The sequence below is a fragment of the Brachyhypopomus gauderio genome, unplaced genomic scaffold (assembly GCF_052324685.1).
Source record: "Brachyhypopomus gauderio isolate BG-103 unplaced genomic scaffold, BGAUD_0.2 sc52, whole genome shotgun sequence".
NCBI classification, from domain to species: Eukaryota; Metazoa; Chordata; class Actinopteri; order Gymnotiformes; family Hypopomidae; genus Brachyhypopomus; species Brachyhypopomus gauderio.
The window spans coordinates 1,396,178-1,423,196 of record NW_027506877.1 but is presented as its reverse complement, the minus strand read 5'-3'; the positions used below and the strand labels follow the sequence as shown (position 1 = coordinate 1,423,196).

Genomic DNA, 27,019 nt, shown 5'->3' with positions numbered 1-27,019 from the left:
CGACTACTTTCTGCATTTGGATCCTTGTCAGCTTGGTCAATTTGATACAAAGTAGAATTCTTTTATTTCCAACCGAACAGCAGGACAGTATAACTAGCAGCAGAACTAACACACTCTTTCTCCCTCTCCCTCTGTGTGCACACGAGGGTCCCGCTCTCAGGGTGTGTCACTTAATTAGTCCCCCTGGAAAGTCAGCTCATAGAAACAAAAAATCAACAGGGCTGCTGTCACATTGTGGACCCCGGCCCCTCCCTTTTGGGCGTGTGTTTACGTCGTCTACGTCTACTCGTCTGTGGATCTTTGTGGATGCGGTTGTGTCTTGTGATAATCCGTCTCACCTGTTGCTCGTCTTGTAATCACGCGGGGCTTATGTGGTTTGTCTATTTAATGTGCGTTCGCGCAGTGTCCTGTGCTCATCGTTGTCTTGAGTCTATGTTTCTCCATGCGCTAGAAAGCGCATTTCATGTTACTCATTAAAGCAGTGGTTCCCAAAGTGGGGGGCGCGCCCCCTAGGTGGGGCGCGGAGCTATTGCAGGGGGGGCGCGGAGCTTGAAAGTAAAACGTGCACATGTGTCAATATTAGGGATGCACCGATTCCGATATTAATATCTGAAAAAATTCTAGATCGGGTATCGGGGACAATGTGACCGATCCATAAAAACAGATCTATTCACTCTAATTCTATGCTTGTATTGCTTGCTTTTCGGAGTTATTTCAACCCTAATACTCGCGCTGGTGGTATTCCACTTAGTCCGTTTATTTGCTGGTTGACCAAAATAAACCTGGGCTCCAGCAATACTTCACTGTTCATACATGAACTGGTGAGTTGTCCAAAGCTCATTTAATGCGTTACTTACAGAAATAAATTAAAGAGTAGTGGTCTGACTCGGTCTACGGCGGAAAGCTAAAAAAACAATATTCCATACGCACGCTCAACTCGCTCCCTTAAAGAGACAGTACACATATTTCTGGCCGTTACATGCTTTGTGCTCTGCGTGATGTCTGCGCTTGCAAACTAGCCGCATATGTATTGCTGTTTCTCTTATTTCATCTCCTTATTTATTTTAAATTACATTTAGAATTCTTGAACCATTTAAAATGTTTCTTGCAGTTAATTTTTTTCATGTTTGACCAAAGTTGTGAACCTATTGTTTTTGTAAGTTTTCAACACATCCCTAGTCAATATGGGGGGGGGGGGGGGGGGGGGGGTGTAGGGGGGGCGCAAAAATATTCTCATCTACTAAAGGGGGGCACGGCAGAAAAAGTTTGGGAACCACTGCATTAAAGTGACGTCTGCTAAACAGAGGATTCCGTGTCTCGTCCTTTGTCCCAAGACACCATGCCCGGCTACGTTACCCGGCCAAAGAAGGGCCAGCGCCCCAGCAAACGGCACCACCGTGCATCTTCCTCCCCCCAGCGCCGCAAAGCCAGGCCGATGCTGGAGCAGCTAGAGTCGGACCCGGTCCTGTGTGCCGCTTGGAAAATCTCCGCCCCTGAGATGGCGGCTTACTACCGCGAGGAGGTGGTGCGGATGTGGCAGGAGACGCATCCCTCTCCTTCCCGGGAACTCTCGCCCCTGCGGGTGGGCGTCCTCGAGCTCTACGAGACAGGGACGACACCGGAGGGCGAGCTTGGGGAGGACCCTCCCTGCGGTGAGGAGGGAGGAGAGGAAGAAGACTCCCCCCCCCCGTGCCACGAAGCCACGCCGACGGTCGAGGAGCTGGAGAAGGACCCGGTGTGTGCTTACCAGCTGGCTACAGCTCGGGAGTGCGAGAACAACAACCCCGAGCTGGCGGAGATACTCCGTGAGGGGGTAGTGCGGATATGGTGAGAGTGACACGCTCCTCCATCCCGCGCCCTCTTGCCTCTGAGGGTGGGCTCATGCGTGATCGGCGCCACCGACTCCACCCCTGAGAGCGAGTTTGGGGAGGAGGACTCTGAGGAAGAGGATTACCTCCCTCCATCCGTTTGTCCCTCTCCTACCGTGGACCACGGTGGGGAGGAGGAAGGCTACCCTGTCATTGTGCTCCGCCCCTACCGTGGACTACGGTGGGGAAGAGGAGGACTACCCTCCGTCATTGTGCTCCGCCCCTACTGTGGACTACGGTGGGGAAGAGGAGGAGGGGGAGGAAAAGGAGTCCTACACCGAGGACGAGGAGAGTCTTCCCCCCTCTGAACACTCCGGGGGTACTGTGAGGGGAGGAAGGAGTCCTGTGGCGGGCTTAGCCCTCAACCGCTCCAGGGGTAGCGACATAGACTACTCCCGGGGTGGCAGCCCGGAGCAGCCCATGAGCTGGAGTCAGGGCAGTGAGGCGATAGTGATGGAGGAAGACGCCCACACTGCCGGCTCCGGAGGGGGGTCGCGAGGTGATTGGGGCATGCCATACGGCCCACTGAGGGGAGAGTCCAGCCACGCAGCACTTGACGCGTCCGCCAACCACGCTGCACGAGGAGCACACGCCAGCCGAGCTACTCCAGGCGCGTCCGCCAGCCGCGCTGCACCCAGTAGAGGGTTCGCAGCGAGGGCAGGAGGAGGACCGCCCACCGCAGCACCAGCAGCTCCTGGTCTCTCTCCTCTGATAGCTCTCCTCCTGTCGCGAAGCCTGGCACTCGTTACATGTTTGTCTGTTCCAGTGTTCGTAAGTCTTCCCGTATGTTTGCCAAACCCCCTTTTCCCGTTTGTGTCTATTTGTGTAAGTGTACCTATTTGTGTGTTTGTACATGTTCCGTTGTGTGTGTCTAACAAATTTTCCCCAGTCTTCCCAGGGAGGGTGTTCTAGGCAGTTCGTGGCGGACTCTTCGCCAAGGGCGGTCACCTCCCAGACGCAGGACTGAGCGCGTCAGATCCGCCCATCGACGTAGGTTCGGGGCACTCGGTCCTGTTGGCACCCCAGGACAGGTAGTGCCCTTGGTGGGGGAGTCTGTCACGTTGAGGACCCCGGCCCCTCCCTTTTGGGCGTGTGTTTAGGTCGTCTACGTCTACTCGTCTGCGTCTGTGGATTTTCGTGGATGCGGTTGTGTCTTGTGATAATCCGTCTCACCTGTGGCTCGTCTCGTAATCACGCGGGGCTTATGTGGTTTGTCTATTTAATGTGCGTTCGCGCAGTGTCCTCTGCTCGTCGTTGTCTGAGTCTAAACGTTTACGTGTCCGTTAAATGTTTCTCCGTGCGCTAGAAAGTGCATTTCATGTTACTCATTAAAGTGACGTCTGCTAAACAGAGGATTCCGTGTCTCGTCCTTTGTCCTGCCCGCACGTCACAGCTGCAATACAATGCTACTGTAATTATATAAACAGATATAGCATATTGCATCACCCCACATTCTAACCATAACATATAAACTATAAATTTTAAACTATAAAGTGAACACTGAATAATAAAACTAGTGGTGTCAATTCCAGGTTCCGAGATTAAAAGTCCTCACCAAGATTTTGCTCAAGCTTGCTAGATTTTCTAATTAGCAATCCAGGTAAAATTAGTGGAATCAACACAATCCAGGAAGCCTGAGCAAAATCCTGGTGAGGACTTTTAATCTCGGAACCTGGAATTGACACCTCTAAAGAAAACTAAATATATCTCCACTCACAAGTAAACCAGAATTGCCTGCCATGAGAAAGTCATTAGTGATTTTTAAGAGAGCAGCTTCTGTGCTTCTGGATCAAAAATGACATGACAGAGTTACAAAAAGCAGCTGAACACAAGTGTGAGGGTAGAGAGTTAGGGGGTTGAGTAATGTTCTTATATCTTGAAAACAGTGACTTGATGTTACCTTCTGTAACGTATTGAACAGGCAGAGAGGGATCCACATGCGGAAGAACACCGCTTTTATTGAAATGAGACGCTAGTACAAACACAGGCAGGTGAATCACGAGTACTAGGATCAGTAGTAACAGCATTTTCTTGGCGTGGTCAGGACGGTCCAGGGTCATACCGGGGGAGCAGAAGTCAGGAGGTACAGAGGGACTATGCAGGAGACAAGGTCGGGATGTAAGCGAGGGTCAGAACACAGGAGAGCAGACAGGTAATAGAAAAGCTTGGTATGCGGCATGAGCCGGCAATACTTCACGATTTGAGACGTGCTGGGGAAGTGTTTAAGTAAGACTGAAGGGGGCGTGGTAATGAGGGGCAGGTGAGGCTGATAAAGGAAGATCAGGTGCCATTCCTGACAGTACCCCCCCTCAAAGGAGCGGCACCTGACGCTCTACGACGTGCTGGGGGGCGACCGCGGCGCCGGGGGGCAGGAAAGTTAGGATGTGTAGCGTGGAAATCAGCGATCATCGTGGGGCAGAGGACATCCCTCGCTGGAATCCAGGCCCGTTCCTCGGGGCCATATCCTTCCCAATCCACCAGATATTGCAGACCACCTCGCCGGCGTCGGGACTCCAAAAGCTCTCGGACGATGTATGCTGGACGACCGTCGATCTCCAGAGGGTCCGGAGGTTTATCATACACAGGGGGCACGGTGAACGGGCTGTAGTGAACCGGCTTCAGGAGAGAGACGTGGAAGACAGGGTTAATACGGTAATGTGACGGCAAAAGAAGTTTGTAAGTAACTGCATTAACTCTGCTGAGCACTTTAAATGGACCGATGTACAGTGGACTGAGTTTTTTACATCGTTGCTTCAGGTTAAGGTTCTGTGTCGACAGCCATACTCTCTGTCCCGGGTGGTAAATCAACGCGGGGAGACGACGACGGTTTGCATTGAGCCGGCGTGTGTGTAGGGCACATCGCAAGTGTACATGCGCTAGCTCCCAGGTACGGGCACTGTGTTTAAACCAGTCGTCTAGGGCGGGGACATCAGCTGGTGTCTTGTCCCACGGGAAAAACGCAGGTTGGTAACCGTATACACATTGAAAGGGCGTGAGTTTGGTCGCGGTGTGTATAATAGAATTCCGGGCGTACTCTGCCCATGGGAGGTATTTATGCCAGTCGTGTTATGTTTTCCAAGCATTCATCCACATGTCCTTTGTTATTACAATGTCCAATTCTTTTTCCCAACGTTGCTTCACATATTCTGTAGAGTCCTTCTTAAGAGATGTGACAGCTTGGTACAGTTTGCTTATCAGTCCTTTACTGCTCCTGCAGTTGTACGCTTCAACAAATAACTGAACAACCTTAGACCATTCTTTCCAGTCAGAACCCCTAACCTCTTTGCAGAAGTAATCGGACAATTGTAAATACCTGTAAAAGTCCTGCCTCCTCAACCCATTGACCTTACATAGATGTTCAAAACTATGGAGTTTTCCGTCTTTAACTATTGTGCATAGAGATGTGATGCCATGGTGTGCCCATTGTTTGTACCTGAAATCATACAGTGATGGCTTATAGTCAGGATCATAAGCAGGCCAACTGAGTAGTTTTACCTCTCTCTGGAGCTGATAACGTTTAACAATTTCAAACCATATCTTCAATGATAAGTTCACCCAGTTACTCTCTGTCTGTGGTCTTGCCTTATACCTGTCATTACAACCTAGTAATGCTTGTAATGGGACATCTGTTAGAGATGTCTCTATATCTTTCCACTTAGCTTTATAAGATGGGTTGCATAGGCATATGAGTGGCCTTAGCTGAGCCGATATATAATAATCCTTTAAGGATGGGAGTGCCATGCCCCCCTGCCCCCTTGGCAACTGGAGTGTGGAGAATTTCACCCTTGGCCTCTTATTATCCCATACAAATAAATGTGCTTATTCCATTTTCTAAATTGTTTCATAGGAATGTCTATAGGAAGTGACAAAAAAAGATAAAGTAATCTGGGCATGATGTTCATCTTAACTGTTCTAATTTTTCTCTTTCAAGGGGAAGGAGACTCCATCTATCAAGGTCCTCATATATTTTTTTACTAATGTTGTTATAATTACATTGGAATAATTGAGACAAATCTTTAGTCAAGTATACACCTAAGTATTTAATTTGGGTGGAGTACCAGTTAAACGTATATTTTGTTTTAAGTTCCTGTGTGGGAGCGAAATTAAATGTCATGACCTGAGTTTTATTTACATTAAAAACATAACCTGAATATTTTCCATATGTTTCCAGCATATCCAGTAGAATAGGTAGGCCAGAAGCTGGCTCAGACAATGTGACAAGTACATCATCGGCATACAGACTTACTTTGTATTCCTCTCCCCCAATAGAAATACCTTTCAATTTTACCTCCTGCCTTATGGCCTGGGCCAAAGGTTCAATAAATAGGTTAAAGAGACTGGGGCTGGCTGGACAGCCCTGTCTACATCCTCGCTCCAAGCTAATAGAATCTGAAAGACTGCCATTTACCTTAATTCTAGCTGTAGGAGAGGAATAAAGTGCCTGAATGCAACTGATAAACCTAGTCCCGAAGCCAAATCTTTTCATCACTGCATAAAGAAAATTCCATCCCACCGAATCAAAAGCCTTTTCAGCGTCTAGACTTAAAATAATGGCCTTAGACTGTGTTTTGTTGATATTTTCAATAATGTGAAGGGATCTCCTTATATTATCTTGTGTTTGTCTATTTCTAATGAATCCAGTTTGGTCCTCACCTATTAGATCATGCATTGCAATTTCCATTCTCTTTGTTAAGATTGTTGCATAGAGCTTATAGTCGGCATTTAATACACTGATCGGTCTGTACCCTTTACAATCCATCCTGTCCTTCCCTTCCTTAGGGATGACAGATATGAATGCCTCTCTCCAAGATGGTGGTGGTAATCCACCCTCTAATATACAATTAAAGCATGTATCAAGGAGGGGTGTTAAATATTCTCTCATGGTTTTGTACCATTCTGGGGGGAATCCATCCACACCAGGTGACTTGTTGTTATTTAGACTTGAGATGGCATTGTTTATCTCCTCCCTTGTTATTGGTTGAGTTAATTTTTCACTGATTTGTGTACCAATATTTGGTAGGTCCAGAGAATTTAGGAACTCTGTTATTGTTTGCATATCTGCCTGGTCCCTATTAGACAGACCCCCCAGAAAGTCGCGATGTTGCGATTTGCAACTTCAACGCAACTTCAAGCAAACCCCGCGAATTCAGAGCGGTGTTGCAACTTCAGCCAATCGCCGCAACATTCCCGCAAATTTGACCAATCACTGATGTCGTCTTGATGTGACGTCGACAAACTCCCGCCTTACTTCCGTATATACGTTCAAGAGGAGCAGACTGAAAGCAGCATGAGCGACGAAAATAACGGCAAAAAGATCGGGAAAAGCAGTATCCCGGTACGCTACATGAAAGTGGGGATAAACTGTCCAGATCAGACCCGCGAATTGATTATCTATGGCCCCCTGGATGATATTTAATTACTATTAGAACCGGCCCGCAGGCCACCGCCGCCCGATGGTGTTTTGCACGCACAAACACTACATTCCCCACAATGCAACGGTAGCCCGCGAAGTCACTGCAGCGCACGCAAGCGGCGAGGGTCTGAGATAAAGTTTATAAGTTTAAACTTTAAACTGAGATAAAGTTTAAAGTCAGAGATAAAGTTTATTTATCTCTGATCCATATCTATGAGTTACTAGTTCGCTCTGGCGCCAACCACTGGCGATCGATCTCGATATAATACTTAATTTGTGTCCATTTTACAGGCCGCTCGGTAACAACTTACGTTTGCTAACCCCGACCCCCCCCCCCCCTCCCCCCGTCAACAATTAATGTTCGCCACCCCCTCCAGGTTGAAATCTTACTTCAAGCGATCTTGAAAAGTTGGCAACCCTGAATAAATAGGTAAATAGATAATTAAAATGGACTACTAAATAGAGGAAACCATACAACATTTACTCCCTATTGCAATGTACTCACAAAAAAGCAAAAACACGCCGCAACTTCCATCGCAATTTTTTTGAAAAACACCCGCAACATCAAACATTTTAGCCCGCAACAATCACAAAAAAGGCCCGCGAAATCCTGGTGGGACTGATTAGAGTAAAGAGATGTGTAGTATTTCTCAAATGATTTTTGTATGTCATCTAAATTTTTAACAATCTTATTTGTGAAGGGTCTTTTATCTTATGAATTGTGTTTTCGGCCTGTTGCTTTTTTAATCTCCAGGCTAACAGCTTTGATGCTTTGGGACCGGCCTCGTAATATCTTTGTTTCATAAATCTGAGTTTTTTTTCCACCTCCTCACTAAGTATTTTGTCTATATCCTGCTTAATAAGTCTTAGTTGTTTAGTAATTGCATGGCCTTTATTGGTAATATGAATTTGTTCGAGATTCTTTAATTTTTCTTCTAAGTCTGACAGTTCCATTGTTTTTAATTTTTTTGATAAGGCTGACCAAGCTATTATCTTACCCCTTAATACGGCCTTAAACGCATCCCATAGCATGCTGGGATTTACAGTCCCATTATCATTTTCCTGAAGATATAAATCTAGCTCAATTTGCATCATTGACACAAAACTGGCATCATTTAACATACCAGAGTTCAACCTCCAGAGTGTTTTGCGCCTTTTACCTTCTAAATGCATTGTTATATGAATTCCTGCATGGTCAGAAAGAATTCTCTGGCCCATTTTACATTCCTTTATTCTGTGCAGGTCCTTTTTATACACAAACACATAGTCTAGTCTTGAGTGGGTGGCATGTCTCCCGGAATGGAAAGTATACCCAGGTTGTGAACCATTTATTGCTCTCCATACATCACTCAGTCCTAGTTCTCTTAGAGCCTTATTAATCAATTTTTCTGTGGGGTTCCTTTTCCTGTTTCTATTAGTGGTATCTAAAGAGGGATTAAGTAGAGCATTTAAGTCACCGGCACAAATAAGCGTTCCATATGTCTCTGTTGCAATCAGATCGAACACCCTTTTAAAAAAAGATGCCTGACTACCTGGGGGGGCATATATATTAAATAGAGTCACTTCTTGCTGATCTATTTTGCATTTCACCAGGACAAACCTACCTTCTTTATCCCTTATTTCAGAAACAAATTAAAATGGAGTCAAATTTGAAATTAGTATTGCTACTCCTCTTTTCCTGCCATTTTTGTACGATGAAAAGAAAGTATTTCTAAAACCCAGCTTTTTAAGTTTTTCATGTTCAACTGCAGACATATGGGTTTCCTGCCAAAACAAAATATTTACCCTGTCCCTTTTAACCTTGGCTATCATCTTACTACGTTTTATAGGATTGTTAAGCCCATTTACATTCCATGACAGTATATTATAATATTGATAATGCATTCTGATTATCACTGGTATCCTGTGATTGTACATTCCAAGACCTCAAACAAGAAAAAGAAATAAGGGAAATACAACTATAATACAAACAAATTAAAAGGGCTTCCAACAAGAAAGGTGACCCATCACCTTTGGGAAGAGAGAGGGAACTGCCACTAAGTGGGGTCCCTCGGCCAGCTAACGCAAAAACAAAAAAGATTTGTGGCAGTCTGATGACTATGTGCAGTATCAGCGATTCAAATATAATCAAGGAAGACGACTATTCGGGCGAGTGGTTCTCATCTTCTGAGGCATCTTTCCTGCGATATTCCTGTAGTCTCTCTCTCACCTGTTGTTTGTATTCTTTCCTTCTGCTATGAGGCTTGCTGATCACCTCCCAGGGTAGCAGCTTGGTAAGTGTTTCCTCCGTGAAGACCTCCACGTTTTTCTCGCGTGTGATCTTGCCCACATTGAGCCCATGTCTTTTCAGATCCTCTGCTGCTTGAGTCGCGTTGTAGTATGTGACCGGACCGTCCTGTAAATGAACTCGCATTCTGGTCATCGGAGTCCGAAATCGTATCCCCTGTTCCTTCAGTGCTTTCTTAATAGGAGCATATTCTTTCCTCTTCTTTTGCACAGCTTCGGCATAGTCATGGTCAACATACACTCGTTGGTTATTGTGGCTAAGACCTGTCTTCCAAGCTGCATAGAGGATTTTTTCTTTGACTGTAAACTGGAGGAAGCGAACCACCATTGAGCGTGGTGGAGCACCAGCGGATGGTTTAGCAGCTAGCGCGCGGTGAGCACGTTCTATCCCAAGGCCACTACTCCAGCTAGGGTCAATGTCCTCACCGAGTTGCGTCTTGATCATATTCACCACAAATGCTGTTGCAGATGTGCCCTCTGCGTCCTCTGGTATTCCATAAATTCTGATGTTGTTTCGTCTCGCGTGCCCCTCCATCTCAGTCACTTTATCCTGCAGCGTTCGCTGGTTTGCCAACAACTGAGTTAGCGCATCCTTCACAGCGATATCCCACTGCTCCGCGTCCGCCATACTGTGCTCCATCTCTCCAACTCGTTTAGTAACCTCATCAATCTGACTGGTCGCATCTTGAAGTTTTGTTCACATTTCAGAAGTGAATTCGTCCATTTGCTTTTTCATATCTTCTCTAAAACACTTGCTAAATTCTTGGAGGTCCCTTTTCAGCTCGGTTCTTAGGTCCTCCATTCCTTTAGCTACAGCTCCACTCACTGCTTCCAAGCATTCGTCTCCGCCATGTTCTTTCCCGCGTTTCTCGACATCTCTCTGCTTTTCCTCAGTTTCTCGCCCTTTCGTAGTCGTCTTTACTTTCTTGGGTTTGTCCGCACTCATTCTTGCAAGTGAATTTTAAAACAAATAAATATTTTATAATATTGAGTGGGAAAAGCTAAGCTGATACCGGGAGCTCAGATTTTACGCTGTCATCTCAACTCTCATGCCACCGGAAGTCCTCCTCTGAAGGTTAATTGATCTTAAAAAGGATGCTTTATCTATTATATGTAATATATGTTAATAACGCTTCACCAATAATTTGTATTTTTCCTATAAATCGGCTTTCAAATCCACTTTTTGTAGTTGTGCTTGAAAAAAACGGAAATAAAATATCAACCAATCAGAATATTTCACACCATTGTTTCTAGGTAAAAGAGAGAAAGGCCCTCCCCCCAAGAACTTCTGTTTATCTGTCGCATACACTTGCCTTTTAGATTGAGAGCTTTTATTATAGATTGGCAGTCCAATCTTTTTTATTATAGATTGGCAGCCAATCATATTATCGAATTAGAATTGTTATGTAAAATTAAAAAGTTTTAAAATATTTTTTGTGCAACACCTTTATATTTATTGCTTGTTATATGGTAATATTTAAGTCATTTGCTATTTTTTTGTTTCTTTAATAGTGACACAATCAACCCGATGATTGATGATGCAGGGGGCACCAACCAAAATCTCGCCTAGGGCACCACATTGGTCAGGGCCGGCTCTGCTCCTCGGTGACTTCAATCTTCCATCGAACAAGCTGCAGTCATCATGTCTCGAACCGCTGCTCTCATCCTTCAACCTTGCTCTCAACCTGACCCCTCCAACGCACAGAGCAGGCAACATCCTAGACCTGATCTTCAGCAGACTGGCCCCAGCGCTGGATATGACAGTAACCCCCATGCACTGCTCAGATCATCACTTTCTATCTTTCACATTCTCCCTTACTGCTCTCCCTGTCAATGCATCTCCTTCAGGCTCGTCATTCTCTCGACGTAACCTGCACGCCATCTCTCACTCATCTCTGGCTTCAACTATCCTTACTACCCTTCCACATCCTGATTCCTTTCTATCTCTTTCCTTGGATACAGCCACAGATACATTACTTTCTTCACTCTCGTCTGCAGTTAACCTTTTGTGTCCTCTTTCCTCCAGGCCAGCCAGGTCCTCCCCACCTGCCCCGTGGCTGACTGAAGTCCTACGCAGCAACCGGAGAGAGCTAAGAAAGGCAGAGAGGAAGTGGAGGAAGTCTCAGCTTGACTCTGACCTACACTCCTATCAAGCTCTCCTCTACAAGTTCCCAACAGAGGTTACTGCTGCCAAGTCATCCTTCTACAAGGAGAAACTGGAAGCATCAGCGTCGGATCCACGCAGGCTCTTTAGGATCTTTTCCTCTCTTCTCAAACCCCCCTCTCCCCCACCACCCTCTTCACTTACCCCGGAGGATTTTGTCACCTTCTTTGAGGAGAAGGTTAACAAAATCCGTCAGTCATTTTCCTCTTTCTCTACTTCCTTCACCAATACTCATCCTCTTGCCATTAATTCCTTAACATGTTTTTCTACTCTTTCCACAGATGAGGTCCTACAGCTACTTAAATTCAGCAACCCAACAACCTGCCCACTGGATCCCATTCCATCCACACTCTTCCAGACAGTCTCCATGGATCTGTTACCCTTCATCACGTTCATCATGAACAGCTCCTTGTCAGCCAGGTCCCAGCTGCATTCAAGACTGCCAGAGTGGTCCCAATTCTGAAGAAGCCCACCCTGGACAGCTCAGATATCTGCAACTACCGACCGGTATCACTCCTTTCTTACCTATCAAAAATTCTTGAGCATGCTGTATACAACCAACTGTCTCTCTTTCTCACTCAGAACCTGCTTCAGGACCCCAACCTGTCGGGCTTCAAACCAGCACACTCAACAGAAACGGCCCTCATAGCGGTGACTGAGAAGCTCCAGACTGCAAGAGCATCCAAATTGTCATCGGTTCTGATCCTTCTGGACCTCTCTGCAGCTTTCGACACGGTGAACCACAAGATCCTCCTATCTGTCCTCGCTGACCTGGGAATCGCGGGCTCTGCATGGAAGTGGTTTGAGTCCTATCTAGAGAGACGTTCTTACCAGGTAACATGGAGAGGGTCTACATCTGCTCCTTGCAGGCTCCATACTGGTGTCCCTCAAGGCTCAATGCTAGGTCCTCTCCTCTTTTCACTCTACACCCGTTCTCTTGGTGATGTAATTACCTCTCATGGTTTCTCGTACCACTGCTATGCTGATGACACTCAACTAATGCTTTCCTTCCCACCATCTCATACTCAGGTTTGCAGTCATATCTCGGCATGTCTGAGTGACATCTCTTCATGGATGGCAGCTCATCATCTAAAGCTCAATCCCAGCAAGACTGAGCTGCTGTTCATCCCTGGAGCTACAGGTCCTTAGCAGGATCTTGCCATCTCATTCGAGAACTCTTTGTTCTGTCTAAAGATGCAAGAAACCTTGGGGTGACTGGATGACCAGTTGTCATTCTCTGCCCATATTACGAACCTGACTCGGTCATGCAGATACTTTCTCTACAACATCCGACGTATCCGACCCTTCCTCTCTCAGGAGGCCTCCCAGGTGCTTGTCCAGTCTCTTGTCATTTCAAGGCTCGACTACTGCAACTCTCTCCTGGCTGGTCTTCCTCTGCAGGCCATCAGGCCCTTGCAACTGATCCAGAATGCAGCAGCAAGGCTTGTCTTCAATCTTCCCAAGTTCACTCATGTCACTCCACTGCTGCGCTCCCTTCACTGGCTTTCCGTGGCTGCTCGCAAAAATGGACCAGCTCCTTCATACCTTATGGCAATGGTCGAGTCGATCCGCACCTCGAGCCCTTCGCGCTTCAAGTACGGCTCGGTTTGACCCGCCATCCCTCAAGATTCATGGAAGACATGCGACAAGATGCTTCTCTGTCCTGGCTCCCAGATGGTGGAACGAACTTCCACTGGCTATCCGAACAGCGAACTCTCTCACAGTTTTTAAACGCAGACTGAAGACCCATCTCTTTGTAAAGCACTTATAAGCACTAATCTACTGAAGCATTGGTATAAATCGTAATTGCACTTTATCTCTGGGAACACTTGCTAATGTAGTCTTGTAGGTATTTCAGTCTTGCTAGGTATTGCTCTGTGTCTAATCTTATATTTTGTAGTCTTCTTTCTAGGTATCAGCACTGGCAACTGTTTATGGCAGTGCTTGAGCTTGAGTAGTTTGGACTTAAACCTGTTTATACTAGATAGAGATGCATATTCTTTCTAAACACTTAGCACTTTTGTAAGTCGCTCTGGATAAGAGCGTCTGCTAAATGCCATAAATGTAAATGTAAATGAAGGCCAATTGCATGGCCTTGACTTGCACGCACCCTTTCCATTGTCTCATAATCAGGTCGTAATCTGGTGCACTTTTTTTCCAAAAGGATGAGATTGTTCTATCTTTAAATATTCTATCTATCTTCTATCTATCAGGTTGTGGGATCCTGTGGACATTTTATTGTGAAAAATGGAATCCTGGGGGCACTGTATTTTGAATAGTTGGATCCTGTGAGCATTTTAAATAGTGGAATCCTGTGCGCATTTTGTTTTATTTTGAGATGTGGGATCCTGTGGTCATTTTACATTTTATTTTGAGTTGTGGCAACCTGTGGGCATTTTATTGTGAATAGTTGTGACGCGGGAGGCGGCAGACGGACGAGACAGAGAATCCTTCGGGTTTGCTCACGGTCACTTTTATTTCAGTGCACACGGATTGCGCAATAGCGCACGAGTAACATAAAGTACACACACAACGTGCAGAACATAGACAACGACGAGCACAGGACACTGCGCGAGCGCACATTAAATAGACAAACCACATTAGCCCCATGTGATCACGAGACGATTCACAGGTGAGACTTATTAATCACACGACATAACCCTAACCACGGATATCCACTGACGCAGACAAAGCACGTAGACAACGTTGACACACGCCCAAAAGGGAGGGGCCGGGGTCCTCAACGTGACAATAGTGGGATCCGGCGGGCACTGTATTTTGAATAGTTGGATCCTGTGAGCACTAACTTTTAAATTGTGGGATCCTATGAGCATTTTTTTATTTTTGATGTGGGATCCTGTGGGCATTTTAGTTTGATTTGTGGCATATTGTGGGCACTTAATTTTGTGTGCATTTTGTTTTTTGAATAATTTGTAATTTAAATTTCTTTATTCTTATCATAGCCTTGTCCGTTGGACAATAGGACTGAAAATTGTTTGCACTTTAAAAGCCCACACATTGCCCTCACATTGGAAGCCTATATCAATAACATTACTAAAACTGCTTTCTTCCATCTACGAAACATCGCTAAACTCCACCCTTCACTCACTGACTCTGCGGCTGAAACTCTTGTTCATGCCTTTGTTACGAGTCGTCTGGACTACTGCAATGCTCTGTTGGCTGGACTGCCGGCCAGTAAAATCAAGAAGCTCCAGCATGTGCAGAATTCTGCTGCCAGGGTCCTGACTCTGTCTAAATCATCTGAGCACATCACCCCTAAACTGCTATCGCTTCATTGGCTACCCATTCAATACCGCATTCAGTATAAGACATTACTCTTGGTCTTCCGTTCACTACAGAACCTGGCCCCTCCTTACCTGTCCTCGCTAATTTCTCGCTACTGTCCTGCACGTTCTCTCCGTTCCGCTGATGCTCATCTCTTGGTTGTTCCTCCAGTTCGGCTACAAGGTTTCGGTAAACGAGCCTTCAGCGTTGTTGGCCCAAAGCTTTGGAACTCGCTCCCCATTTCCCTGCGTTCCTGCACTTCACTCAAGACCTTCAAATCTGAGCTGAAAACACTTCTGTTTCGGACTGCTTTTAACATTTCTTAATTGTTTTATATTATTTTCTGCTGTACCTGACCTTTCTCCGATTTTATCTGTACAGTGTCCTTGGGTGTTTATGAAAGGCGCTTTAAATAAAATTTATTATTATTATTATTATTATTATTATTATTATTATTATTAAATTTTGAGATGGGTAATTTTACTTTTACTCTGAGTACATTTTAGGCAAAGTAATGATACTTTTACTCAATTACAATTTTTCAGTATTCTTTCCATCTCTGGTTGTAGCCAAGTCTCAGCTACACAGAGAAAGTCAAATTTATGGTCAGTGAGGAGATCCTGGATGTCCCTTGCTCGTTAGTAGCGGATGTTGAGCAGGCCAAAATTGACAGTGGAGTTGTCGCATTTGGTAGGAGTGTTTGATGATCAGGCTAAGCAGGCTAGCACATGATGGTTAGCAACCCAGCCAATGTTATGTGGGGGGCGACAATAAGTAGACTAGACCGATTTTAGGGCTTTTGATGTGTCTTATGGGATGTTCTGGCAATAGCCATGGTGGATATATCTTCGGCAGGGCAGGAACGTTATATCCGAGTGGAAGAATAGCAAAGCCGGCGGAGGTGCGGACAGATCAAAACGCAGCCATAGGGGCTCAGCAGTGGAAAACTGGAGCAAACCTGACACTGGTTGGTGAACAAGTGCCAGAAAAGACAAGAGAAGCACCGACCAGGGGTGGGTTTCCCGAAACGTTCGTAACTCTAAGTACTTCGTAACCTCGTACTTACGAATATTCTTAAATTTACGAGTGTTTCCCGAAACTCTTCGTAACTTACGTCGTTCTTAGAGTCGTTCGTAAGTTAAGAATCTCCGGACCCATTCGTAACTCACTAAGTACTTCTTAACTCGAAGCTCTCGTGCAGTTCTACTTCAAAAATGATAGAGGCGCTAATTTCACTCGCGCGGGTTTTAATCACGGCATTACTACCTTTGCGTTTATGTGTATAATTAGCCTAGTAGCCTATTTTCTTTTGAGGTATTTACATCGCATATACCACAATGTGTCAACAGAAATCAAATGTACTACTTTGAATTATTTAGCATTAGTTTATATCTTCCCAATATTTAATTAAGTCTCTCCGTTCGTCATCGTGCAGTCAACAGCGTTTCAGACTCAAAATTAATGTATTCTTTGCAAATAAATGGATACAAGTTGGCCTATTAAGCTTGTTTTAACTTAACCAATAAAATGGATTAATCGGTAGCACATATAAGTAACTTGGATTAAGGCTAGCAATTGTGCTTGTGTGATGAACATAGCAGCTCTTCAGAGTACTGGCTTTGAATAGAAGACATAATTTAAGAAGACGACGTAATCCACGAAGCCATGTAGTTCGCCTGAATACAGAATTTTGCCCTTAGCTCCACGACGCAGTTACTGACCGCCCTCCGATTTTATGCCACAGACTGTTCTGCAGACTGTTGGTGATGCCCACGGACTAAGCAAAGCTGACATAAATGTGTGCATGCTGTTACTAAAGTATTGCTTCGCCATGCAGCAAAAAGATATATATATATAAAATATATTTATATTTTAAATATATATATATATATAGTTTAAAATATATTTATATATATATATATATATATATATATATATATATATATATATATATATATATATATATATATATATATATACTAGCTGACAGTGGGTATCCACTCTGAAGCTTGTATCAAATCCCCTGGTGTCCTTTCAGTAGCTGTGGGGCCCAGTATCCCCAGTGCCTTCTCCTCCTCAACAGTGAAGGCATTTGTGGACATTTGACCTCCACCAGTCTTAGCCCTCTCCTTTCTGAGTCCTGCCCCCTTATTTTTGACTTGACTACAGTTTTTTTTTTGTTTTTTTCTGAATTTGATGAACTTCCTCGAGCTATTGAAAACAGTAGGCTATACTTTTGTTTTTGGCTCAGTTCACTCGACAGAAAGTTTCATTTTCTCTGCTTGTTTGCCAGGGTTTTGAATAACGTGTGAAAGGTTAATTGTGTGCCCTATTTATAGCCTTGATAAAAGCCTACGATCGGTCACAATTGCAAAGGTAATAATATGTTCTACTCATTTTTTCCTTATACTTGAAATGTCAACACTTATTAGTTGTTAGTTTTTATGATTGTCATTTTGCCAATGATGCTTTTGCGGCGTAATTATGAAAAAATGTATGTAAATCGGTGGTTCGGTTTTCGACTAGCGGAGATTTTCCAGTGCAGCTGCAGAGGCGGAGTCAACTAAGAACTACTTTAGAACTCGTTCGTAAATTTGGAGACTACGAAGGCTTTTGGGAAACACTCGTAAATTTGGCGTTCTTAAAGTTACGTCGTTCTTAAAGTTGTTCGTAACTTTCTAAGATCGTTCGTTATCGGGAAACCCACCCCAGATATGTATCCTGCAGATCAGCATTGTAGGTGAAGACTTGGACAGCTGGAACAGGTGAGCAGAGAGAGGTAGAGCAGAATAGCCAAGGCAGCAGGAAAGTGAATGCTAGTCTGTGATTCTAGGTAGAAATATTAACTACTTCGTTGATCGCACTAAATTAAATGAAGATTGAGTCTGCCGGATGGAAACAATCATATAGTCCACATGGTTCACAAGACCATGGGAGAACTTAGAACCTAATTTTAAAACTGAAAGTTAAAATGATAAAATTACCAGTGATCAGCAGCAGCAAGCTGTGCCAGCATTCACTCAACCAGTCACTCCAGGACTTGCATGAAGGACCTGCTTTTGCAATATCTTCCAATGCCTGGGGCTGAAAAGATTAAGTAAAACAGTGAATGATATGTATAGGTAAATGTCAACAACAATGTCAACAACAACAGCCTGTCATGAAAAACATGACACATTTAACCACTTGCTTAAACTAATTCTTCAATAGAAGTATTTATGGGCTCAATCCTTACCTTCTGTCCTGAATAGTCCATTTTGAAAGCACACATCTCTTGACTGGGGAAGCTATTAAAACTAGAGAAAAAAACACAACCATTTTTTTATTATTATCTTATTATTTGATAGTTATACTAATATAGGCTGAACAAAATTCTGAAGTGTAATTCTTCATGATCAAAGATTTAAAAAATTTTTTATTAATTATAAAAATTACACTACAGAATTTTGTTCATTCTTGAATTAAACTATTTCTACCCTTTAGAAAAGCAGGTTTCACATTTTAGTTTCAATATAAAGAAAAGAACCTAAGATATGGTGGTAATGTTTGTAACTAAAACTGTTGTATGCTGTGAACATATTATTTCTATAAAATGTGTAATTTCAATTGGCACTGAACAGAAGATTATCATTATGGCAGGTCTGAATTTCTTCTACACACTCAAAAATATAATATTTTTAAAAGGTATCCAATATATTTCAGCTTTTTTAAAGCTATTGACAGTGTTTGGAATATAGGGATGTAGGGGTTTCACCTACTAATTCTTTTTAAAGTAGATATAATTTGATTATCTCTGTCATGCTACAGCTCCAGACCCCTCCCTTTGGGGCATGTCTACGTAGTCCGCGTCCGTATATGTACATTGGGGGGTGTGGCTGGGTGTGTGTGTGTGTGTGTTCACTCGTGTCGTTAATCTAATGTGTTTCATGCGGTGCTTGTTAAACTATGTGTTTAAAGTGTGTGTGTGTGTGTGTGTGTGTGTGTGTGTGTGTGTGTGTGTGTGTGTGTGTCCGTGTGTCCATCCAGTGGTGGATGGTGCTCTGCCACTATGGTGTGTCCTCTCTCCCCTTCCTGCACCCCATTCAGTCCCCCAGGGGGCTGTGGCTTCCGGTAGAGAGTGCGCAATTGGCTGCCGCTTCTCGCCGGTGTGTGTGTGATTGGTTGTCTGTGACTTGTACCTGTGTTACAATTGTAATGCGCCTTGGGTATTCTGAAAGGCGGAGAAAGAAACCAAAGGTAATATAATATGGTGAATTACACTATACTGTATGTTGTACTTGAAGGGCGTTTTAATATGAGAATGCATGTTGATGTGTTTCCATCTTTGGCGGAGAATTTTATAAGCAGATCTTACACACTAACTCATATAGGTTTGCTGGCTCTCCCTATTAATTTGAAACAAATCCAAAATGCAGTTCGCTTGACTCATAACTAGCACTCGTCGTCATTATGGCTTTCCCCCCTCTGATCTTAGTGAACACCGCCACTCCATAACCAATCAGTGAGCTCCAACTGCTGACCCCGCCCACAGATCTTTTTAATGAACGCGCCAAAATTTTCAAAGTACAGATTTGGCACGTTGTGTCACGTCACATGGTTAATATACTGCCACAATCATACTGCCCAATCCTAGTAGGTGCTATTATTAGCTTAGCTCAGCAAGTTTTTAAAATATATTAAAACACACATATACTCCTCTGTTCCTTTCAGATGCACTTTTGAAATATTTAAATCCTGTTTGTACACATCCTGGGCCACCAGAAGACACATTCTCAACCTTATCACCTTCCAGTGAAGCAACATTACACCATCATATCCCCTCCACCTCAGTACACCAATATTTATTTATTATTAATATTTAAAAGTTGTTCTCTGCACTACTACTAAAATAGTTTTAAAATGTTTTTTGAGCAATATATTTATTGTTATACTGTAATATTTATAATTAATTTGGTTTTATTTGTTTCTTTAATACTGATTTTACTGTTGTTTTCGTTCTAAAATAAAAAAATATTTATCAAAAACATAAAGCTTTGCAGTGTCTGTGTGAGTGTAAAACCAGATGATGCAGGGGCCGCCAACCAAAATCTCGCCTAGGGCACCACATTGGTCAGGCGGCTCTGCACAGAGCCGGCCCTGACCAATGTGGTGCCCTAGGCGCGATTTTGGTTGGTGCCCCCTGTATCATCAATCATCGGGTTGATTGTGTCACTATTAAAGAAACAAATAAAAAGCAAATGACTTAAATATTACCATATAACAAGCAATAAATATAAAGGTGTTGCACAAAAAATATTTTAAAACTATTTTACATAACGTAGTGCAGAGAACAACTTTTAAATATTAATAATAAAAACAACAACTACCACCATTGCAAATCAGGGCAATTTGCCTACTGCAACATTATTATTTCAAAAGTGCATCCGCAATGAACAGTTTTAGTATATATTTATTTTAAGCTAAGCTAATCATAGCACCTACTAGGATTGGGCAGTATGATGACAGTGGCGGTTTTCACTAAGATCATACAGAGGGGAAAAAGCCACAATGACGATTGAGTGTTAGTTGTGAGTCAAGCGAGCTGGTTTCAAAGAAAAACACAACAGCTACAGGCAACATTTTGGATTTGTTTCAAATAAAAATGAGAGACCATTAGTGCACGCCCCCACGATTCTAATTCGATAATATGATTGGTTGATAAAACTGCCAATCTATAATAAAAGCTCTCAATGTAAAAGGCCCTTTCTCTCTTTTACCTAGAAACAACGGTGTGAAATATTCTGATTGGTTGATTTTTTATTTCACCGCTGAGGTTTTTTTCAAGCACAAGTACGAAAAGTGGATTTGAAAGCCGATTTATAGGAAAAATACAAATTATTGGTGAAGCGTTATTAACATATATTACATATAATAGATAAAGCATCCTTTTAAAGATCAATTAACCTTCAGAGAAGGCGTTGAAGTCCCTGACGCTTCGCCAATGGTATAGTGTTAATTCACCACATATTACCATTATATTACCTGTTTTTTGCCGCCTTTCCTCCTCCACTTTTCTCCTTTTATTACCTTTTTCTACCCTGGGCACCAGAGGACTTCTGCCTTTTTGACGTCTTTACAGGGAGATGTCACTCACTCTGTGGTGTACAGAGAAACAGTAACGAGGTGCGCAGAGCACGCGGGGGAGGGCGGGTTGGCCCGCGGGTGATAGGTGTCGTGTGTTGTTATTATAAGAATTATTCATTTGACTAATATTATTAAACAATGAAATTATGATTATGTGGACTTTGCTTGTTTTCACATTTATTAATTGTTCATTTGTTAAAAAATAAAAAATAAAAAATAAACCGCATGCATGCGAGCGCCCCCCTATCACCCGCGCGCCAACCCGCCCTCCTCTGCTCTGCGCACCTCGAATATTTCACACCGTTGTTTCTAGATAAAAGAGAGAAAGGACCTTTTACATTGAGAGCTTTTATTATAGATTGGCAGTTTTATCAACCAATCATATTATCGAATTAGAATCGTGGGGGCGTGCACTAATGGTCTCTCATTTTTATTTGAAACAAATCCAAAATGTTGCCAATCTGTAGCTGTTGTGTTTTTCTTTGAAACCAGCTCGCTTGACTCACAACTAACACTCAATCGTCATTGTGGCTTTTTCCCCTCTGTATGATCTTAGTGAAAACCGCCACTGTCATCATACTGCCCAATCCTAGTAGGTGCTATGATTAGCTTAGCTTAAAATAAATATATACTAAAACTGTTCATTGCGGATGCACTTTTGAAATAATAATGTTGCAGTAGGCAAATTGCCCTGATTTGCACTGGTGGTAGTTGTTGTTTTTAATTTATTTTTTTTTATTTATTATTAATATTTAAAAGTTGTTCTCTGCACTACGTTATGTAAAATAGTTTTAAAATATTTTTTGTGCAACACATTTATATTTATTGCTTGTTATATGGTAATATTTAAGTCATTTGCTTTTTATTTGTTTCTTTAATAGTGACACAATCAACCCGATGATTGATGATACAGGGGGCACCAACCAAAATCGCGCCTAGGGCACCACATTGGTCAGGGCCGGCTCTGATTGCAAAAAAGGATTAAACTTTTTTCGTTGGTTACTTTTTTGCCCGTTGTTACTAAGCCCATTATGCTCGTAAGATCACACACTGCTATCTATGGCAAATCATAATTGATATCAATATTGAGCCTTAATATACAAGCGGACTATTAAGAAATAACATTTTTTAAATAATTTTGATCATATCTGCGTTAATTAAAGTGCATCTTTGATAGATATAGCCTATTACACTTACATAAATGTATATCATTTTACTTGTAGAATGACTCAGCTACTCACCGTCCTGCGGAGGAAAGGTTGAAAGTGTGTTTGTGCTTTTTCATCAAGCTATGGAGCTTAAATACGTTCTTGAAGTGGGTTGGCACAAAGTTCGGGAGAAACCAAATCAGTCTGATTACATGTAGCTAATCTAAGTGTTATGTCGCACGAGTATGCATTTCCATAGTCTAGCTGCTGTTATTGAGATGTGTTTCAAGCTTTTGTCTGTGAATATGTGCTTCTTATTGCAAAATAAACCACATGAATAAAAGCAGTGAGTCTTGTTAATGGTTTAGTCTGTCTAGTGTATGCGATTATATGAAATGTCCCATTTCCGAGAAAACTACTTTCGTTGGGGCGTGGAAAGTTTTTAATAATTTGTTATTTGTCTAACGGCTAAATTGACTCGGCACACTGCGCGCGAACCTGTGACAACGGCGGAAACATTTATACTTGAATTATTAATTGTATTACTTTGTCTAAAACATATTCTTTGAACTTGCGCAGGTGTTAACATTCTGTGGAACATCCTGTTTTCTCTCTTGCAGAGACCACACTATATGCTGCTTAACTTCTGTAATCCACCCTCCAAAATCATGAATATACTTTTGTAGCTTAATGCACCTCATGCAGCATTCATATGTAACTTTAATATCAAGTTTACTGGTAAGCAAAATCGTTTCAGAATGCATCGAACTCAAGCCACCTAAGGACGAATCGTTCGATGTTCTTTTGTGGTGGAAAGAACTCAAAGACGATTTCCCCAACCTGGCAACAACTGCCCGAAGTGTCCTCTCCATCCCCGCCTGCAGCGCTGCGAGTGAGAGAGATTTTTCCTCCGCTGGTTTTGTGATCCAAGACCGCAGAACGCAGCTCAAACCTGGGACTGTGGACGATACTGTTCCTGCACAGTAACCTAGATTTGTGAACCTATGCGATTTTATTTAGTTGTTATACTGGCATTTGTTCCCTCTTTGCATTGTTATGGAACCGGTTGGCTACATAAACTTTCTTGCATTTTACCAGTTGCTACTTTTAGATAGGAATATTGTTCCTGCACAGCAGCCTTAGATTTTATTTTGTGTTGTACTGACGTTTTTTCAGAGGCGCATTATTGAAAAATAAAGTGCTCTATAGGAATACTTTCGATTTGTGTGATTTTTCACGGGAACGGGTGGGTTAACTATACCTCTTTCCGGTTCCAACGTTGTTATGATTTTTTTTTATACATCCTCTAGAGGGCAGTCAAATTTCCGGCACCGGCGCACCAGCAATCTCCTCCCAGCTGTTTTTGCATCGCTGTTTATCGCGATGACCTGGCACCGTAGCAGAATGTAGCCTCTAACCAACTCGCAAAGTTTCTCTTCTAACTCGAGCGTCATTTTTTTAAAGTCCAGTACTCTTCTTCATTGATTTTCCCGAATTGGTGTACGTCCGATGCTTCTGACTCTCTACTGCCCCCTGATTTCCGGTGTCCGCTCTGGCAACGGACCCACTGACGGATGAAACGACCTCCGGAACCGGACGAAAGGGTCCGTATCCTTAATTACCGTAGGGTGTGAATGGGCCTTATAAAAATGGCGCTCGAGTTAGAGGAGAAACTTTGTGAATTGGTCAGAGGCTACATTCACCTCTATGATGCTACGGTGCCAGGTCATCGCGACAAACAGCGATGTAAAAACAGCTGGGAGGAGATTGCTGGTGCGCTTGGGTTGTCAGTGAAGGCAGCCCAAAACAAATGGAATCTGGCTCGGGATAGGTTTGTCAGAGCGCATCGAGATGCTATAACAAAGAAAAGTGGAGCTGCAGCTGGGGGGTCAGAACACCCTGTTTTACACCGTTTGGTGTGGCTGAAGGTGCACATCCGACACCGAAACACCTCGACAAACTTCGATGTAAGTGTCTTTGTAAAATTATCAATGTTGATGAGCTGTAATTAGGTGGTAAAGTAGCCCAATTCTTCAAATTTAGAGTTTATAGTTAGGCTAACTTACTTCATACTGAAGTTACTCACGACTTGACATAAAACCATAAAACACACACATGCCACTGTAGTTACTCATTAATATTGCTTCACTTTCAGTTTAGTTTCAGTTTACTCACAAGTACTGTTACTTCAAAATAATACTTCTGAAGTAAATGTAAAAGGTATGGAGCATTAAAACTACTAAAAAGTACAATTTATTAAAAAGGTTACTCAACTAAATGTAACTGATTAAATTTTAACTATTTACTGGCTACCTCTGCTGTTGAATGCACAATCTTTGTCATAACAGTTCCTGGCAAAAATTTAGAGATGATGTGATTCACATGTCTTGAAGTGCATTGTGTTAATGCATATTTTATACTACTTAAATCATGCAGTGTTCTTAAACTATGTTCAGGACTGAAAACCATTTGTGTTGAGTGTTGAGTTAATTATATATTGCACTTCTAGAGTCAAGAGCGAGCAGAGGCACACATGGAGGAGATAAAGGGGACGGAGGATGATGTTTCATCAGCTACAGAGCATGGGTCTTGTTCATCATCACCACCACTCCCATCGCCACCACCAACAACTACTACTGATGAGGGCAGCCTACCCCCTTATCAGAGTCCCCGGTCTGGAGCGTCCAAAAAGAGGAAACGAAATGCAGAGGTGGATCCAGTAGATACTGCATTGCTGGAAACATTGAAGGAGTTGCGGCATGAGACACAGCAAAGCAATAATATGTTCAGCACATTTACAGCTTACTTGAACACTTTTCTTCAGGACCTCCCACCAGCAGATGCCAAAAAACTCGTAAAAGAGATCCAGCAGTTGATGCTAACATATAGTTAGCTATTGAGACATGTTTGCTGCAGCTAATTGTTCAAGACCCCCGAATGTATGTTTTTGCACTGTTTTGTTTACCGTTTTGTTATATTGTAATTTATGTTAGGTTAGATTTCAATTTGCACATTAGTTAGATTTTGAGACATGTTTGCTGCAGTTAATTGTTCAAGACCCCTGAATGTATGTTTTTGCACTGTTTTGTTTACCGTTTTGTTATATTGTAATTTATGGTAGGTTAGATTTCAATTTGCACATTAGTTTAGATATTGAGACATGTTTGCTGCAGTTAATTGTTCAAGACCCCTGAATGTATGTTTTTGCACTGTTTTGTTTACCGTTTTGTTATATTGTAATTTATGTTTGGTTAGATTTCAATTTGCACATTAGTGCTGATTAAAAATGAAGCACTCTTAATAACTTTGTAGTTATTTATGCATTATAAACATACATTGTAAGTACACATACAATCTATTACAACACAGAAGTTTAATATAACACAGTGATGGTAACATTATAACTGCATTTCAAGTATTTAGGCTACATTAAAGCCTTGTCTGACGTGCCGATCCTGCCAATCAAGCCTTCCTTGATCTGTCTGGAAGTATTCTTTAAAGATTTCCCTAACAGTCATTCCTTCCTGGGTAGCTCTTGCGGCAGTGAAACGGCGGGTACTGACAAGATTGGTATCTCCTTGGACCACCTGTCTCCACTCTCCTGGTGCACCATCCCTGTCCACAAATCCTGGGGTTATGTAGCACTGTTGTTCAGGTAGGTACTGGTCTGCTTTCATCAAAAAATTGTGGAGTACCACACAAGCCTTTGTGACATCCTCGGCTGTGTTGATGGTACATTCTAGAGCCCTTCCCAGTATTCGACACCTGGCCGCAAGAATTCCAAAGGCATTTTCAATGACCCGTCTTGCTCTTGAATGCTGGAAATTGTAGACCTTCTGGTCATGAGACAGCTGCTGAGAGCCTATTAACAGAATTCATATTATTATTCATATTACAAAACCTTGGTCTTTTTAAAAACAATACAAATACAGCCAGAGCTAAGACATGCTTTAGGACCATATTAAGTCTGTGCATACATGTAGGTAGTTATGTATGAATGTTTGTATTTGTGTAGGTTGATAAGTTTTATTTATGTATCTATGCGTGATTCATTAGCTCTATAGATGGCCACATTAGTGAACATTGAAACATTTATTTGTTTTAGAGGTTCAAAAAAGAAAGAGAAAGAGGCTACTTTACCTTGGTACGGACGCATGAGATTAACCTTCTAGGGAAAGGCCTCATCGGCAACAAAAACAGGGGGTGTCAGCACATCTGTCCCAGGAAGAGGTGCGTGTGGTGGCAGCGGGAGTTCTCCTTTGATGAGCTGCGTGCCAAACGCAGTCCGACCAAAAATCCCAGCATCACTTTCCTTTCCAAAAGCTCCGATGTCAACAAAAGTGAAGCGGTAATTGGCGTCACATGCTGCCATCAGAACAAAACTGAAAAAGCCTTTATAGTTAAAAAAGCTGCTGCCACTGTTGGCTGGAGCTTTGATGCGGACGTGCTTTCCGTCAATCGCTCCAATACAATTTGGATAGTCCCACTGCATCCAAAACCCGCCACGGACAGCCTCCCATTCGTCACCTTCTGGAAACTTCACCTCATCCTTCAGCGCAACCCACAAAGCTTGACACACTTCATATATAAAATAGGATGGGGTACATGTAACTTTGTTATCAAAGCCGTCTTGACAGGTTTATTGCCCCCCAATAAAACTTTATGACCCCAATAAATTTTTATGACCCCTCCCCCTTATCGTGTTCTGTACATAGTGGGCATGAGATCTAAT

The 27,019-nt window shown here is 42.9% G+C and overlaps 1 protein-coding gene across 1 annotated transcript in view; it reads right to left on the bottom strand.

Annotated features, from left to right (window-relative positions):
- The window catches only part of LOC143488562 (uncharacterized), a 29,517-nt gene extending 5,750 nt beyond the window's left edge, over window positions 1-23,767 (bottom strand). Inside the window, exons 1-3 of the mRNA XM_076987341.1 lie at window positions 23,549-23,767; window positions 18,252-18,312; window positions 18,001-18,100 (exon numbers count right to left, since the gene is read on the bottom strand). Coding sequence (XP_076843456.1) covers window positions 18,001-18,032 — 32 coding nt within the window. The 5' untranslated portion in view covers window positions 18,033-18,100; window positions 18,252-18,312; window positions 23,549-23,767. The remainder of the gene's footprint in view (window positions 1-18,000; window positions 18,101-18,251; window positions 18,313-23,548) is intronic.
- Between the last annotated feature and the right edge of the window lie 3,252 nt (window positions 23,768-27,019).